The 18,754-nt window shown below is 37.7% G+C and overlaps 1 protein-coding gene across 4 annotated transcripts in view; it reads left to right on the top strand.

The window, feature by feature from the left end:
* ZFX (zinc finger protein X-linked) overlaps window positions 1-18,754 on the top strand; it is a 51,593-nt gene that overhangs the window by 22,699 nt on the left and 10,140 nt on the right. The window contains exons 3-4 of one of the 4 annotated variants that reach the window (XM_069464389.1): window positions 1,696-2,043; window positions 2,146-2,265. In XM_069464389.1, coding sequence (XP_069320490.1) covers window positions 1,696-2,043; window positions 2,146-2,265 — 468 coding nt within the window. Of the gene's footprint in view, window positions 1-1,695; window positions 2,266-10,805; window positions 10,993-18,754 lie in introns of those variants that run through there. The other 3 variants (XM_069464388.1, XM_069464391.1, XM_069464390.1) reach the window with 3 other exon arrangements.

Here is an 18,754-nt window from a genome sequence, read left to right as displayed (position 1 = left end):
TCATATGTCATAATAATAATGAAACCTCTCATTACAGTTTTTCAGAACACTTCCCATATATTCCCATTTGATCATCACCACAGTCCTGTGAGGTATGCATGGCAGATACTACTGTCCTCATTTTACTGATGAGGAACCTGAAACTCAGAGGTTAAATGACTTGCCCAAGGTCACAAAACTAATAAGTGTCAAACCCTGTTCTCTGATTTAGATTTTTTAACTGGTGCTCTTGCCACTAAATGCTTTCATCTATCTTCATGTCTGCAAAATGGAGATTATAGTGATCTATTGCTTGATGGTAATATTGAGAATATTGAAAACAAATACGTATAAAGCATTTTATAGAAGTTCTACAGAAAGTAAACATACTCTTTTTATTATTTCTAGATGTAATTAAAATGGATATTAATTGACTTTAAAGACTTCCTATCATTTTTAATATTCTTTGGCCCTCAATCATTTTGGTTGGTTGACAAAGCCATGTGTTTCTCTGAGGGCCTGGCCAGTGACACACAGGTATTGAGTTAGGCATCTGCTTGGATTCAGCCTGGTCTGAGTCACAACGAGAAGCACTAATCTACTGAATAGCTTTTTAGGTAAGACTTTTATAAAACTTTCTTTGTAGGAGCCAAGATACTAGATTTATTTCGTTTTATCTTGTTTTTGGTAAGGACATATGATTTCTATTCCCATTTGTGGCATTCATTCAGAATAATATTTACTGAGCACCATACACTATACAAACTGTGTGATCTTGGTTAAGTCATTTAATCTCACTGGGCTTCAATTGATTCAATCCTCTACCTTCATTCCTTAACTGCAAAATGGACTAGAGTAGGGTTTCCTATATTCTGAGAAACTGCCTTGGGGGGGTGGGGTCTTGGGGGACGGGAGGAGGCTAGATGGAGGCAGAGTACCCTGGTGAAGTTGGGGCAGGCCCTGCTCCAAATACCTCCACCTTCTGCCACCCCAGTGCAGCTGTAGTTTTATTTATTCATCTTGTTTAGCCCTAGAGCCACCCCAACCAATTGTCTTTCATCCTTAACTGTGGCTTTCTCTCCCTCTTTTCATTTATGTGCTGATCCTTTTACATCCTAGATTCAGAAGATGATTTCTAAATTTTCATAGTCATAGATGGAGGATATTGGTGGTATATTGCACCAGAACTAAGGGAGAAGAATGTGAAGGGAGAAAGGGAAAAAAAATGGAAGGGAAGTAAAAGAAATACATGGGAGAAATGGAAAGAAGAAAAAATATGAGTTGAGCAGAGGGAGATGGAGCAAGAAGGAAAAACACACGATGAAGGAAAATGATATATTTGCCATCTGAAGTTGCATTACTCACTTAATTTTTACAGTCCTCCCTGAAGTACCTATGTATATGAGTTTAATTTTAGTGTGCCTAGAATTTTACTTTTATGAATATATTTCTTCTGTGATTGCCTCAATTGCTTTGTTCTCCTAGTATTTTTTTAATCTATTAATTGATTTGGGATGAGTACAAAAGTTCTTGTGTTAAAAATGTCTTTCAAATATGATTCAAAAATAGATTCTCTATTTCTTTAATCTGTCTTAATGTTTGAGAAAACTGTGAGGAGCTAGACTGTTTTCCTGGTAGAAATTAAGTAATATTTACATTAATTGAGGTAGTCATGCATGCCTACCTGAAATTTGTCATTTTAATTTTTTTTTAAAGGAGCTGATGCTACACACATGGATGGTGATCAAATTGTAGTGGAAGTACAAGAAACTGTTTTTGTTTCAGATGTTGTGGATTCAGACATAACTGTGCATAACTTTGTTCCTGATGACCCAGACTCAGTTGTAATCCAAGATGTTATTGAGGACGTTGTTATAGAAGATGTTCAATGCCCAGACATCATGGAAGAAGCAGATGTAACCGAAACGGTCATCATTCCTGAGCAAGTGCTGGACTCAGATGTAACCGAAGAAGTTTCTTTAGCACATTGCACGGTCCCAGATGATGTTTTAGCTTCTGACATTACTTCAGCCTCAATATCTATGCCAGAACACGTCTTGACAAGTGAATCTATACATGTGTCTGACGTTGGGCATGTTGAACATGTGGTTCATGATAGTGTAGTAGAAGCTGAAATCGTCACTGATCCTCTGACCACTGATGTAGTTTCAGAAGAAGTATTGGTAGCAGACTGTGCTTCTGAAGCGGTCATAGATGCCAATGGGATCCCTGTGGATCAGCAAGATGATGACAAAGGCAACTGTGAAGACTACCTTATGATTTCCTGTAAGTCTTGGGGTACAGTGATGGTCAAAGGTGTTTTTGAAGGCTACCTTTGCTAACTTACATCAGGGGTGAAATTTTCTTGACTTAAACGTTTATAAAATGAAAGTAAAACTCATAGACCTACCTGAATTGTTTCAGTTTGGAGTCCATAAGATAACTCAAAATTAAGAAAAGTGAAATTGTGCAGAGTAAAGAGTTGATTTTATGTAAGGACTCAATAGGAAGATGAGATTTCTTCAGTTTAGAAAGACAAAGGCTGGAAGGAATAGAACTGAACTTTGTGAAATCATGAAGGATGTGATTAGGCTGTTACCAGCCTTTATTAGAAGTAAAAACCGTTCCTCTTTGAAACTTGAAAGGAGTTCAACTTGGGGAAAACACGGATAACCAAGCTACTTATATTCTTGTATATGGATACACAGTACTGATTATGTAATACTTATGTACTCACTCTACTTATATAATATGTAAAATACTACTTATATAAGAGATAGCATGAAAAAGAGCTCTGGCATAGTATTGAAACATGATTCTAAAACATGATTTCAAGTATGATGGATTCATATTAGGTTATTGAAGAAAAGTAAAGTGTTTCGGGACACACTTCTAAATGTTTATCTTAGCATCTGGGAGGACAGCTGTGTCTTCTTACAACATATTTCTTGGTACCACTTTCAGAGATAAAATTCTGGGTTGAATAGACCACAGTTCTGACCCAGTATGGAAGTTTTTATACTTTAAGGAACTAAACTTCAAATAAGTAAAGACTTAGAGACTATTTATAAATTTACAAGAATATTTGCTTTACTGAAATACCTGTTTTAATACAGGAATTTATTATAACATATTGGAGTCCACCAGCATTTTAGGAAATACCTTTTAAAAAGGTTCTTGAGATTTTGAAAATCAAAGAATTCTTTGTGGAAGGAGGAAGAAAACGCCTTTATTCACCACATGTTTTTTTGGACCCTTCCTATGTATCAGATGTTGTAGGTAGTGCAGATACGGTTGTGTGCTAAATAAATACATACGTCAAACCATTGTCCCTGGAGAGTTTACAGTCTACTGTGGGAGAGAGAGATGTGATACAGAGGTGTGACTAAATTGCTGTGGAGACAGGATGGAGTAACTGACCTTTGAACTCAAGGATGAGTTCTTGTTTTACAGGATGAAGAAGGGCATGGGTGGCAGGAAGACGTTCCAGGCATTGGTATAGTCTGAAAAAAGAAAACAAAAAGGTTCTGGCCTTTTCTGGGAATGATGGGAACTTCATGATGCACTTGTATATCTTTGCGTACTTTATGTTTCATTTCTTAGAATAAATCTAGAAATAGAATTGCTGGATCAAAGAGTATACACATTTATAAGTTTGGTTATATTGCCTTGGTATTTTGCCTAATATAATTCCCCTCACCAAGTTTTTGAGATTGTCCATGTCTCTACATTCTAACCAACACAGAATATTATGTTCCTTATTAGTTTTTGCCAATCTGATAGGGAGAAGTATGGTATCCTGTTTCAATTTTGAATTTATTTTAGGAAGATAATCCAGGTAGCAGTACAGAGTAAGAATAGGTGAGGGAGAGATTAGTGGCAGAGAGTAGTTGAAATGGTTCATGTATGCAGGTCTCATTTAAAATGATGATGAAGCAGTCCTTGTTCTTTTTCTTTTCTTTTCTTTTCCTTTTTTTTTTTTTTTTTGAGACAGAGTCTCACTCTGTTGCCCGGGCTAGAGTGCCATGGCGTCAGCCTAGCTCACAGCAACCTCAAACTCCTGGGCTCAAGGGATCCTCCTGCCTCAGCCTCCCGAGTAGCTGGGACTACAGGCATGCGCCACTGTGCCCGGCTAATTTTTTCTATATATTTTTAGTTGTCCAGCTAATTTCTTTCTATTGTTTTAGTAGAGACGGGGTCTCGCTCTTGCTCAGGCTGGTCTCAAACTCCTGAGCGCAAATGATCCTCCTGCCTCGGCTTCCCAGAGTGCTAGGATTACAGGCATGAGCCACCGCGCCTGGCCAGTCCTTGTTCTTTATGATGTCATGGTAGTGTATATAAACACAAATGCTCTTTGTCACAGTATAGCTGCCTTTGAGGTCAAGATGACCTTTTTATCTAGTCTTTGCACTCTAGATGTTATGATTGCTTTTAAATTGATTGTATGTTTCTTGAGGACAGGAACTGTCCACTGTGTCTTAGCTGCTTATATATCTTTCCTATCAAACCATATGCAATATTAAGTGTGAAATAAATACTTGTTGAATAAATGAATATATATATGAGTGTTATAGCTGAAAGTTTTTGGACATCATGCCTCATCCAAGGTATCAGTGATACATTTCTTCTCTGCCAGTAGCTATTGGCTCTTACTTGGTTCTGGTCAGATTAGATATGGTGGTACTGCTTCACGGCCTTTAGGAGTTTTCTGGCTTTCTGAGAGGTGGAGAGTTTGAGTCATCTACTTGTTACTCAGGTTGCTTCTTAATTCTCCTTTAATCTGAGGCAACTGTCAGACTGTCCGTAATTTCTTTGTAAGTAGTCTTCAGCTTCCTGGGGTTTCACTTTGCAACTAGATAGTCAAGATGCCATTTTGTGCAACATCAGTTTGTACAATAGGGCAAGTTAGAGAAGATCTGGTGTGATGAGTCAGGTACTGCCTTACAACAGCTGCAGGTAACAAAATATTCTTTGAGTGCCTCTGATATTAACATGATCAGTGTCAATCATGAGAGGTATCATTTCTTAGATCTTATTGACATCTCCTATGCCTTTTAATTATTAATAGTACAGTTAGATAGAAGATGGACAGGAGTTAGGTGTTCTTTTCTAATCCTAGATTCAACTTAAGTGTTGAAATAATTTTTTTAAATATCTTTATCAAGATATAATTTAGTACCATACAATTCACCCATTTAAAGTGTGCAATTCAGTGGTTTCCAGTATATTCACAAAATTGTGTGACCATCATCACAATCAGTTTTAGAAATTTTTTCATCACCTGAAGTAGAAACCCCGTAGCCTTTAGTTGTCACTCCCACCAACCCTCTCCCTCCCCTCCAAACCTAGGCAACCACTAATCTACTTTCTGTCTTGATAGATTTGCCTGGAATTTTTGTGTAAATGGAATAATGTAATATGTGGTCTTTTGTGATTGGCTCCTTTCACTTAGCATGTTTTCAGGGTTCATCCATGTCATAGCATGTATCAGTACTTAATTCCTTTTATTATTAGATAATATTCCATTGTATGAATATATCACATTTTAGTCCATTCATCAGTTTGATGGACATTTGGGTTGTTTCCACTTTTTGGGTATTATGAATACAATATGAACATTTATGTATAGGTTTTTGTATTTTCATTTCTCTTGGGTATATGTATAGGAGTGGAATTGTTGGGTCATACGGTAATTATGTTTAGCCTTTTGAGAAGCTACTACACTGTTTTCCAAAGCAGCTGTACCAGTTTATATTCCCACCAGCAGTATATGAGGGTTCCAATTACTCTGCATTCTCTACAGTACTTGTTATTTTTTGATCGTAGTCATCCTAGTGGATATGAAATGATATCTCATTATGGTTTTGATTTGCATTTCCCTGATGTATAATTTGGACATGCTAAAGATTTATTTACGAGGTTGCCACATACAACAGGCCACTGTACAACTATAATGTAAATGGACCCCTGAAAATGTGGACCAGGGTAGCCTTGGCTATCCAGTTTACGTGTTTCAACTGATGGGTCTAATTTTAGCTCCTAATTAAACATGACGTTTGTTCTAGTAGACATCCAATAAAAAGTGGTTCAGGGAACAAATGAATACATAAAGTCCAAACTCCTATGTTTAATGCATAAACTCTGAGGGGCAACACAGTATAATAGTTTATTCATTCTAGGGGCTATTAGCACAGAAGAGATGGTAAAATATTTACTCCTTTGTTCTGTGGGCTAATTATTAGATATGTGTGCATCTTTTTATGTATGCACCCTACTAGTTTTATTTTTTAAACCATTTGATAAAACAAAGAATAAAATTTGGGAATTTAAAAAGTATATATCAATGCGGGAATATTTCTGAAATATGAGAAAAGTCTTATTTACTGAACTAAGGATGTTTTAGAGTAGATGAGTTGACATCTTTTTATTTTTTATTTTTAGTTGCCAAATAGGAACTATATATATTTATGATGTACAACATGGTGCTTTGAAATATGTGTACATTGTGGAATGGGTAAATCAAGCTAATGAACATATGCATTACCTCACATACATTTTTTTGTGGTGAGAACACTTAAAATCTACTCAGCGATTTTCAAGTGTACAGTACATCATTATTAACTATAGTCAACTTGAACATCTTTTTAGGGCTTGTTCTGATAAAATTCGAAAAGAGGTTTCTTTTAATCCATCTAAAATTAGTGTCTTTAGGCACTCTGAAATTTATTTAGAAATCAACACTAAAATTAATGAATTAAAGAGTTGTCAGTATAATGTTCAGTTTGAGTGTTGGTTAGGTTTTTATTAAGAATAAAGCAGCCAAATAAGGCAAAGGTGTTTTAGCTCTTTGTCTCCTCACCAAAAACAAGATTGGGTATCTTGAAAGCATTTTATGCAGTTGGAGCTTCGGACTAGCCTTGTGGTTAATATTTACTGTTTATCTGTTGGGACCTAGACAAAATTGTCTGTAACCTTGCCCTTTGAACAGATAATAGGATTATTTTGTGACATAATGGGGGTAGAGGAGAGCAGAGAGAGAGAGAGAGGGCAGAGAGTGCACATGCCTCTTGCAGGATCTTAGAGAAGCCATGTGATAAATGGAAACAACTGCAGCTGAAGAGTCTGACAGCCTTGGATATGAATGCCAGCTCTTCTGCTCACTAGCTGAGTGAATTTGTGCAAGTTAACTAACCTCTCACCCTTAGTTTCCATTTTTGTGAAATGGCAGTAATACTACTTGACCTGCAGGGTGGTTGTGAGAATGAGAGATCCAGTCGGTGAATAACTGCTAGCTGTTGCTATTGTTAACATCCACAAAGAGGCTTTCAGTGGATGACGCCCATTGGGCTAGCAGTGCTAATCTAGACTAGCTTCGTTTAATGACCTTTCTGTTGTCCCATCAGTGAATTCTTCTTGGGTAAGGGCAGGTACAGGGTGAGATTGTAACAGTTAAGAAATCAGTTCTTCAGCCAGGCCCAGTGGCTCATGCCTGTAATCCTAGCACTACTCTGGGAGGCTGAGGCGGGAGGATCACTTGAGCTCAAGAGTTCAAGACCAGCCTGAGCAAAAGCAAGACCCTATCTCTACTAAAATAAAAAAAAAAAAAAAATCCAGTTGCTGGTTAACTAGGTTTAGTCGACCATGTTTTAGACCAATTCAGTGCAATTTGCCAACTATTTTTCATTACTTATATCTCTGACACCATGCTACGGATCACTGTAACTTTTTTTCCTTTTCTTTGAGACAGAGTCTCACTCTGTTGCCCTGTAACTTTTTTTTTTTTTTTTTTTTTTGAGACAGAGTCTCACTCTGTTGCCCCGGCTAGAGTGGCTAGAGTGCCATGGCGTCAGCCTAGCTCACAGCAACCTCAAACTCCTGGGCTCAAGTGATTCTCCTGCCTCAGCCTCCCGAGTAGCTGGGACTACAGGCATGCGCCACCATGTCTGGCTAATTTTTTCTATATATATAATTTTAGTTGTCCAGCTAATTTCTTTCTTTTTTTTTTTTCTTTCAGTAGAGATGGGGTCTTGCTCTTGCTCAGGCTGGTCTTGAACTCCTGAGCTCAAACGATCCGCCACCTCAGCACTCCCAGAGTGCTAGGATTACAGGCATGAGCCACCGAGCCCAGCAGGATCACTGTAACTTAGGACAGGCACTTGAATGGCTGTGATCCTTTAATTCTCCATCTGCAGAATGAGGCTAATTTCATTAAACTTTAAACCTTTCCAGGAAAGTTTCAAGAATTAAAAGAGATCAGATTGCAACCAATTCTTTGAAGTCTTTTATAGGCCATGTTAAAAATAAGGTGGAATTTTAACCCCAGAAAGAAGGTTCCTAAGGAGGAAGTTAAGAGAGGAAGTTCTAAAAGTGAAATTTAAATGTATTTATCTATTGATATTAGAACACTTGCCTGCTTGACAGTATGCTTCCTGCAAGTTACTTAGTCTTTTAGGTGCTCTGGTTTCATGTGTATCAAATTGTTAGTGATTTCATAATAAAATGTAGGCAAACTACTTACCACAGTGCCTGGGACATAATCATTCCAACCATTTAGGAGCAAATACCCATCTTTGGTATCTTCATTGGGTATTAATAGCCACCCACCCACCCACACAGAAACCTTTAGGATGTTGAATAATATCAATTCCTTATTCTACAGTTTTTCTTTTGATTGGTTTTTGGATTTAGAGGTTTAATAAAAAACATTGAGGTGATTAGGTAGTAAGACTATTAGACTTGTCAGAGTAATTTAGAAGAGGCTCATGGTTCAAAGAACCTAATTTTCTCTTAAACACCAATACTACAGTGTATATTGTGAAAGGGCCTGGTTTCCCTCCTTGACATCAACCTCAAGATTCACACTTGTGAATCTTGTTAAACCTTTAGAAAAGATTTGTATGTTCAGACTGCCCCTTGAGGTAACTTATTTAGGAAGTAAAATTTGTCTTTATTTTTTTTCTCATGTTGGCCTGTTTAAAGATCTGTCAGGTAGCTCCCAGTTTTGGGATGCTGGGATTTAGTTAATGAATCCAGTTTTACCTTGTGGGTAGTGGCCATAGGTTTATAGACTTCAAGCTTAATTAGAATTGTTCTTTGAAATTGATTCTGTCCTCATAGTGTAGATTTTCCATCTTAACTATGCCTCCTGGATAATTTCAGTTGTTCTCAGGACCAGTACAAGATCTTTTAAATCTTTATTGAAATGTGGCAATCAGAATTGCAGTGTTAAGATTTTATTTGAATTTATTTTAATGACCCTGTTTAATGACTCCTAGCATTTATATAACCTTTGTTAGCTTTGGGAAGCACACTGGGCTCATATTGTATGGAAATAATATAAAAATATTCTTGAGGCCTCTTTTCTGGGTTGTAGTTAAGAGATCATTTCTCATCTTTCAGTTTTTTTTTTTTTTTTTTTTACACCTCGAAAGGCTTAGTATTTCCATATTATTCCCTGTTCCTGTCAATAGCAGATTGACACTAGTTTATCATCTTTTAAATGTAAAACCAGATGGGCTATTGAAAATGTGTTCACAGAAAAACTAGTACACAAGCATTCATAGCAGTATTATTATTTGTATTAGCCAAAAAGTGGAGACAATCCAAATGTCCATGAGCTGATGAATAGATAACTAAAATGTGGTATATCTGTATGATGGAATATCATTCAGTCGTAAAAAGGAGTTAAGTACTGTTACATGCTACAACATGGATGAACCTTGAAAATATTACACTCAGCGACAGAAGCCAGACACGACCATATACTGTTTGATTCCATTATATGAAATATCTAGAATAGGCAAATTGATAGAGATAGAATACAGATTAGTGGTTGCCAGGAGATTGGGGGAGGAACCATTTGGGCCTGACTGCTGGTGTTTCTTTTTGGGGAATTAGATAGTGGTGATGGTTGAACAACATAGTGAATATACTAAAAGTCACTTAATTGTATACTTTAAAATGGGGAATTTTATGTTATATGAATTATATCTCAATGCTAAAAGCCAAATGGGCCAAGCAACAATACCCTAGAGCCCTTATTATTAACTTTTCTATTTAGAAAAATCCCTGAATTAGTTTTTCCTTTGTAGGCAGTTACTTTTTTTGATAAAATATTCCCCAATATCACGGGGATGGGAGGGCATTTAAAAAGGGAGAGGTGATGGTTGTGAGTTGTGCCAACAACTTTAATTTTTAAAATTACATTTTAATTGTAAAATATGCATAAAATTTACCATCTTAATCATTTTTAAGTGTACGGTTCAGTGACATTAATGCGTTTACATTGTCATAACCATCACCACACTCATCTTGCAAAACAAGCTCCATACCCATTAAACACTAATTCCCGGATACCTGACCCCCAGCCCCTGGCAGCCAACCTTCTACTTTCCTTCTCTTATGAATTCGTCTACCCTGGCTGCCTCACATAAGTGGAATCATACAGTATCTGTCCTTTTGACTGGTTTATTTCACTTAGCATAATGTCTTCAAGGTTCATCCATGTTGTAGCATGTGTCAGAATTTCCTTCCTTTTAAAGGCTAAATAAGAGTCCATTGTATGGGTAGACCACATTGTGTTTATCCATTTATCTGTTGAAAAGCTTTATTTTAAAGCATTGATCTTTTGCCTTACCTACCTCCAGTCTCACCTTCCCTAGGCAGCAACAGCAGATCCTGGAACAACATCATTTTATTCAAAGTTGTTTCCTTATAACATTGATGAGAAACAAATTGATTCCAGGTGGGGGCTACTGTCTGTGTGGAGTTTGCACATTGTCCCCATGTCTGTGAGGGTGCTCTCCAGGTGCTCCGTTTCCTGCTACATCCCGAAGATGCGCATGTTTGATGCATTGGCGTGTCTACATTGTCCCAGTGTGAGCGAGTGTGGGTGTGGGTGTGTGCACGAGCACACCTTGCAACGGGATGGCGCCCTGGCCAGGGCTGGGTCCTGCCTAGTGCCCTGAGCTGCCAGGATGGGCTATGGCCACCCAAGACCCTGAACTTCAGCAGGTAAATCATTATCTTGTTTTTATTCATCTTTCTTAAATGTAGATATAGCTAACATATATTTTCATTTCCATGTTTAATATTAGAAGTGTTTTGGTCTTTATTTAGAAGTTTGGTTTTTGTGACTAGAAGTATGCCATAGGGACTTAACTCTTATTAGCCTGTGGTAAAACTGGTTTCGTTATGCATCATTTTGCTTACAGTCACAGTTTCCAAGAACCTATTGATGACACTGACTGTACTTCTCTTTTATCTATTCCTAATGGTACTTATCTACATAATTTTAAATAATATACTTTCATGATTTTTATTATTTCTGTTTTATCCTTTCCTCACACTCTGTTATGACAGATGACAATGTTGCTTACTTTTATTCTCACCTCCCTTTCCCACAACTTTTTAGGGTAGTTATGCTACAATTTTTGGTTTTTTTACCTTTCAAAGTTTAAATCATACATTAACGTGTTTATTTCTGATTCCATCAAATGTGGACAATATCTTTTGACTCCTGCTTTCTAAGATGAGGATGTCAGTACCCTTACCACCCTTCGTTAAGCTGTTCTGCTTACCTTCCAACCTGTGTTCATTTTGTTTGGTTGAGGCTAACAACATCTGTGTTCAATTCTATAACCATTAGTCTTCCAGTGAAGCTGAAAATCAATACTTGGTGATTACATTATTTTGATTGCGAAAATATCACTTGCAGCATAACTGTTGATCACTTTGATTCATTTCTGCACATAGCTTCTTTCCTCTGGAAATTCTAATTGCCCTTCCCCCGCCTTGTGTTACTTCTGAGAAGTATATCCTCAAGCTTGACTTAATTCTCTGTCTAATTAGTCCTTTCTTTGAGTCCCCTTTTCCCCAGAGACTTCCTTCTTGAAGCTGTTTGTCTTTCTGCTCCATTCTGGGGTAATTGTTTTCTAGGCTTACTGTAATACAGACATTTTTCTGAAATATTCCGTCTCTCATTTCCTGAGATTAATCTATTGTTTGCTGGATCCCCATGCCACCTTCTTTCTTGATTTACTCCCTTATTTTGCTGGACTACATGTTGAAGTAACTTCCTAAGGATTACAGATTTGTATATTAAAATCTTTTTATTCTACCCTCAAACTTGATTGATAATTTGGTTAGGTATAGAATTCTAGGTTGAAATTAATTTTCCCTGAGATTTTGTGATGGTGTGTTTCATTGTCATTTAGCATCCAGTGTTAAAGTTGAGGAACCTGATGCCATTTTGATTCTCATTCCTTTGTAGGTATTTCCACCCCCACCCCCCCACCTTCTGGAAGCTTTTAAGATCTTTTCTTTATCACTATTGGTCTGAAATATCATAGGGCTGTGCTTAGTTACATGTGGGTCTTTTTTTATGCATAGTATTTTTATGTATGGTGAGTCCTTTGAATCTGAAGATTAATGTTCTTCAGCTCTCTGAAATATTCTTTTATTTATTGCAAGAAGGATTACTAAAAGAAATAGAGCAAGAATTTATCTCAATGATTGTCTAAATCTGTGCCCTCTAGTAGCCACTAACCACATGTGGCTAAGTAAATTTAAGTTTAAATGAATTAAAATTAAATATATGGTTCCTATGTCACTCTAGCCACATTTCAAGTGCTTGATAGCCACACGTGGCTTGTGCAGATATAGATAAAGAACATTTCCTTCACTGTAGAAAGTTCTGTTGGTTAGTGCTGTTCTGTAGGCTCAACGAAATTGCAAACAACATGATCTCTTTTTTAAAACTCAGGACATACAGAGGTTCAAAGAATATATTACAAGACAATAGAGGCAGTTAGAAAGTAAACCAACAGAATTCAAAGGAGGAGCTGTAGAGAAAAATGTTATATGATCAAGGTAAAAGCCACCATAGAAGCAACAATAACATAAAAATGTACAATAAGATAACAAATATATAACCAGAGACAAAGGGACTGGGCTTTAGGAAATCACACAATAAGAAAAATATATAAAAAAGATTATAGAGAAGATGTATAGATGAGGGAGACAAATAAAGGAGAACTCCAGAAGAAGAGAACAACTAATGAACTAGAGAAACATTTAAAATGGAAGAAAATTTTCCTGAAATAAGATTAGAAGCTTCCAAGGAATTTTCCTGACGTAAAGATTGGACTCTTTCTTGTTCCAAGAAATTGACAAAATGATAAAATAACCAAATAGTAGTGAATCATAGTGAACTTTAAGGATCAAGAATAATAGAGACATTCACATAGAAATACTTAATGCTAGAAGACAATGGAACATTATCCACAAAGCTTTGAGGAAACTGTTAACCTGAAGAGTTTTATACCCGGCCAATTAGTTCTTCAAGTAAAGGCTATGGACTGACATTTTCTTTTTTTTTTTTTTTTTTTGAGACAGCGTCTCACTCTGTTGCCCGGGCTAGAGTGCCATGGCATCAGCCTCGCTCACAGCAACCTCAAACTCCTGGGCTCAAGCGATCCTCCTGCCTCAGCCTCCCGAGTAGCTGGGACTACAGGCATGCGCCACCATGCCCGGCTAATTTTTTCTGTATATATTTTTAGTTGTCCATATAATTTCTTTCTATTTTTAGTAGAGACGGGGTCTCGCTCTTGCTCAGGCTGGTCTTGAACTCCTGAGCTCAAACGATCCACCCGCCTCGGCCTCCCAGAGTGCTAGGATTACAGGCGTGAGCCACCACGCCCGGCCTGGACTGACATTTTCAAGTATTCAGGAACTCAGGGACTGTAGCAACCATTAGCCTCTCTTGACAGGGATGGGGGAACTATTTGTTAATGAATCTAGCAGACCACAGGATCAGTCAACAGAAAGAACCCTAGAATGGAAAAATTGTGGTTAAGAAAAATTAGTAGTGAGTATTGAATTCACTTAATATAAAACTAACTATGAAATATTTGGGAAGGGGAGATGTATAAATGTTAATTTCCAAATCTTTTAGAGTAGGGTGGCAGTAGATGCTGGCTATAAAATTGATTCACGTGTTTTATAAGCAAAATATGATTCTTAATGCTTTTGTAATATTTTTTCTTACTTTTAGATGGTTAAGAACTGATATCTTTTTTTTTTTTTTTTTTGAGATAGAGTGTCACTTTGTTGGCCTGGCTAGAGTGAGTGCCGTGGCGTCAGCCTAGCTCACAGCAACCTCAAACTCCTGGGCTCAAGCGATCCTACTGCCTCAGCCTCCCGAGTAGCTGGGACTACAGGCATGTGCCACCATGCCCGGCTAATTTTTTTCTATATATATTTTTAGTTGGCCATATAATTTCTTTCTATTTTTAGTAGAGACGGGGTCTCAGTCTTGCTCAGGCTGGTCTTGAACTCTTGCCCTCGAGCGATCCACCCACCTCGGCCTCCCAGAGTGCTAGGATTACAGGCGTGAGCCACCGCACCCGGCCAGAACTGATATCTTAATGACTAAACATTTAGTTGAAGATGAGCATTCTTATATTTAACAAGTTAGTGTTGCATGCTTACTATATGCCAGGCAGTGTCATAGACACTTAGGATAGATACATCAGTGAACAAAAGAGATGAAAGTTTCTTTCCCTGGTGGAGATTACATTCTAGCAGAGGTACACAGACATAAATAAGTAATAATAGTATATTACAAGGTGATGATACATGCTTAGGGAGGAAAAAAAGTGGTATATGGAGGATTTGGGTTACAAGTGTGGTCAGAGTTTGGTGAGAAGATAGTATTTGAGCAGAGACACGTACAAATCTGAGTTTGGGAGACATGTCTAGAGAGAAATAAATTTGGGGTTTGTTGACATACAGATGAAATTTAAGCCATAAGACAATCATCACTGAAGGAGTGATTGCAGATCAGCCAAGACCAAGGACTGAGCCCTGGGGTTTGCAGCATTAAGAGGTGAGAGGAGCCCCGTGTCCCCCCCCATCCTCCCCAGGGCCTGAGGAGGTGTGGCCAGTGAGGTGAGAGGAAACTAAGAGCTTGGGGCATGGAAGCCCAGTGAACAAAGAGAATCACAGAGGAGAGCAAGCACGTGTCAAATGCTGCTGCTAGGGCAAGTCACGTGAGGGCTGAGAATTGGTTGTGGTTGACTTTGATGAACAGTTTTGGTGAAGTTACAGGCAAAGAAAGGCCTGACTGAAGTGAGGTTAGAACATATGGAATCAGGCGAATTAGAGAAGTGGAGGTGGTAGAGAAAGGGGCGAGAAGTTTTTGCTTGTTTTAAGGGGGGAAAAAAGAATAGCTTGTTTGTATGCTGATGAGGATGATCCAGTAGGTGTAGGGAGAGGGGAGAGGTGCTAGAGCAGTAAAGAGGGAGGCTTCATAAAGAGGAGCTGGGCATTAGTTCAGAACACATGGCTTATGGTAACAGGTGGGGAGCCAGTGTTTGTGGGTTTAGTTGCTGGTGGGTGGATAAGAGGTGGTAGTCAGTGAATCTTCTGAGTGTTTCTCTTGTTCTCAGTGAAGTAAGGAGTAAGGTCAGCAACTGAGAGTGGGGGTGGGGAGGTGGTATTAGAGATTAGAGGGTAAGGGGAGAATATGTAAAAGAGGAGAGGGGAAAGTAGCAGAAAAGGTCCACTTTAGGTTCAGGGTCATGAATTTAAAGTGAAGCCATCAGTGGGTGTGTGTGTGTTTTTCTATGTGTTTCCAACCAGATTTAGCTACACAGGTACTGGTCAGAGGCAAATTGCCAGGTTTGTGGTTCTGCCAAGCCTGAGTGATGAAACAAAAGAGGGTAGGGCAAGGGAATCGAGGGCCAGTGCCAGGGAATGGGATCACTGTGGAGTTAAAGTTGTTTTGTTGTTGAGTTCAAGGAAATTCTAATGTAATTATTTTTGTTTAAAAAGAGCATGTTAAATATCCAATTTTCATTTAAACAATTTCTGTTTATTCTTCTTTCTATCCTTTTGTTTGTAAATATGTGTGGAGACATGTCTAATGATCTGTAAATTCTATTAATAGTTTTGTGTGGTGGGATTTTGAATACATTTAATTTCCTTTTATACTTTTTTTTTTTTTTTTTTTGAGACAGAGTCTCACTCTGTTGCCCAGGCTAGAGTGAGTGCCGTGGCGTCAGCCTAGCTCACAGCAACCTCAAACTCCTGAGCTCAAGCGATCCTCCTGTCTCAGCCTCCCGAGTAGCTGGGACTACAGGCATGGACCACCATGCCCGGCTAATTTTTTTTCTATATATATTTTTAGCTGTCCATATAATTTCTTTCTATTTTTAGTAGAGATGGGGTCTCGCTCTTGCTCAGGCTGGTCTCGAACTCCTGAGCTCAAACGATCCGCCCACCTCGGCCTCCCAGAGTGCTAGGATTACAGGCGTGAGCCACCGCGCCCGGCCTCCTTTTATACTTTTTAAATACTTAAATAATAAGCCGTATCATTTCTCCATCAAGCAGTCCTTTTTTTTACATTATTTATTTATTTATTATTTTTATTTTATTTTTTTAATTGTATCTCTTTTATTATTTCTTTTTAATTTTTCAAAACTTACTCATTGTTTTATACAATGTACTGCAAAAATGCACGTAAAGTCTAACCAAATGACAGGTATTAAAGAGAATAAATGAGGTTACAGAATATTATCAACTAATGGGATGTATTAATACTCATAATGGAAAATATTTGGCTTTGACACTGACCCGGTGAAAATGGAGGAACCATTTGCATCCCTAGAACCACTCTGTCACCCAGGCTGGAATGCAGTGGCCTCATCATAGCTCACTGTAGCCTCCAACTCCTGGGCTCAAGCGATCCTCTCCCCTTAGCCTCCTATGTAGCTGGGATTACAGGTGTGTGCCACCACACCCAGCTAATTTTTCTATTTTTTTGTAGAGATGAAGTCTCCTTATGTTGCCCAGGCTGGTCTGGAACTCCTGGCCTCAAGCAGTCCTCCCACCTTGGCCTCCCAAAGTGTTGGGGTTACAGGCATGAGCCACTGTTCCCCGCTGCCACTGCTTTTTGGGCAAAGTTGAAGAAGCATAAGGGAATGGGAATAAAAACATAATGTTTAAGTTTAGGGCACATGGGGGTCATATGGGAGCTTCTGGGAGAGATGGGACAGAAGGCAGTTTAGCCAGAGGTCAGTTGCTAAACTGTGTAAGTTGTGTTTTACTTGGTAGGAAATGGGGCATTCTTCTGTGTTAGAGAGTAAGGTGCCTGGATCTCTGCTTTACGAAGGCTGGCTGAGGGCAGTGTTTGAGGGTGTTTGGTGGGAAACCTGGGGAGAGGGAAATCAACTAAAAGGCAATTATTTTGTTCGTTTGGGAAGGTAAATAAACTTAACTACAACCTGATCTTGAGAGATTAGGCAATTTGAGTAAATGGAGAGACAACCAAGAACTTGCATGAGAAGACTGAGAATGATAAAGACATCTTTTTTTATTATGTAAATTTAGACAAAATGTGATTCCAGTGCAAATCCAATACTATATATATTTTTTATCTTGGCAAAATGATAATGAAATTTGTCTAGAAGCTTAGAGAGATGAGAATAACAGAACAGTATTTCTTATTTCATAAGGTTGTTGTGAGGAGTAAATGTATACTTCAAGGGATTGGCATTGTGTTTGGCACTTGGTATGTGCTCAGTAAATGTTTGTTGTTCTTGTTATCCATCATTCCTTATTATATAGGTTTGCCACGAGATGCTATTCTCCATATAAGAACTAGCTTTTTTTTTTTCATTAGATCACCATTCCTTTAATAATTTACTTGAAATGGTGTGTTTCCCCCCCACCCACAGCTTTCTTTGCCAAAAACTACTGGGTTTTGTGAAATCTTAATGAACTATACTTTTAGATACCACAGTATCTTTGAGCATTGCAAATAATCATTCCCTACTTTTCAGTCTTCAGGGGTGTTTACTGAAGCTTCCTTGAAAAGCAGTGTAGCATTAAATATTAACATATACCTCTATTTTGCTATAGTTTCTATTACTAATGAGATTGTTGAGAAATCAAATTTTCACTTCAGTTTTGAGGTTTAAAATGTTGGATGAGAAATAAATATTATTTAATATATAAGGCTTAAGGAAACACTGCTGCAAATTTTATTTTTTAAAAAAGAATACAAAAAGATGGGAAAGGAATTTACTAGCATAATGATGCAATATCTGGTTGGTGGGATTATTGGTAATTTTTTAATACTCAATTTTATACAGTGAACATACATTTCTTAAAAAATCAGAGAATGAAAATAAAGGTCTGGGTTCTAAAGACAGGCACCTTCTCGCTTTCTCTCCCAGCCCTCACTTGGTAGCTCATGGACTTTGGGCAAATCACATACCATCTCAGAGCCTTTATTTCTTTATCTGGAAAAGATGAGAATCAAGTGAAATAAAAAATAAGTAGAAATGCTAAGGAAATTGCAAAATGCCATGCAAATGGTAGTTATTATTAGAAGTAGTCTTAATTTCCAGAAATTATGCTCTTCTATTTTAGAGAGGCCTTATTCTAAAGCTCTAGTTCTTCATTACTACATTAGAAGAAGGCACTTATGCAGAAATCATACGTATGATGACTCAATTTTATTGAAGCCTTCTTTGTCTGTTTTTAGAAATTCATTTTTAATGGTAGCTTTAAAATCACAGTGAAATTTTGAGTACTTAACAGGACCATCAAAGTGTCTTTTTAAGAATAAATCACTTCTGTAATATTTCATATTCAGAATAATTTTATAGGTTGAGTTAGTGGGGCAAATTTTCAAGGTGAACATCTGAAGGTGAATTCTGTATTTGTCAGATAATTAATGGAATAGCTTTGCTATCAGGTAAGCCTGTAT

The sequence above is a fragment of the Eulemur rufifrons genome, chromosome 30 (genome assembly GCF_041146395.1).
Source record: "Eulemur rufifrons isolate Redbay chromosome 30, OSU_ERuf_1, whole genome shotgun sequence".
NCBI classification, from domain to species: domain Eukaryota; kingdom Metazoa; phylum Chordata; class Mammalia; order Primates; family Lemuridae; genus Eulemur; species Eulemur rufifrons.
The sequence above is the reverse complement of the archived record's forward strand: the minus strand, read 5'-3'. Positions and strand labels throughout refer to the sequence as shown.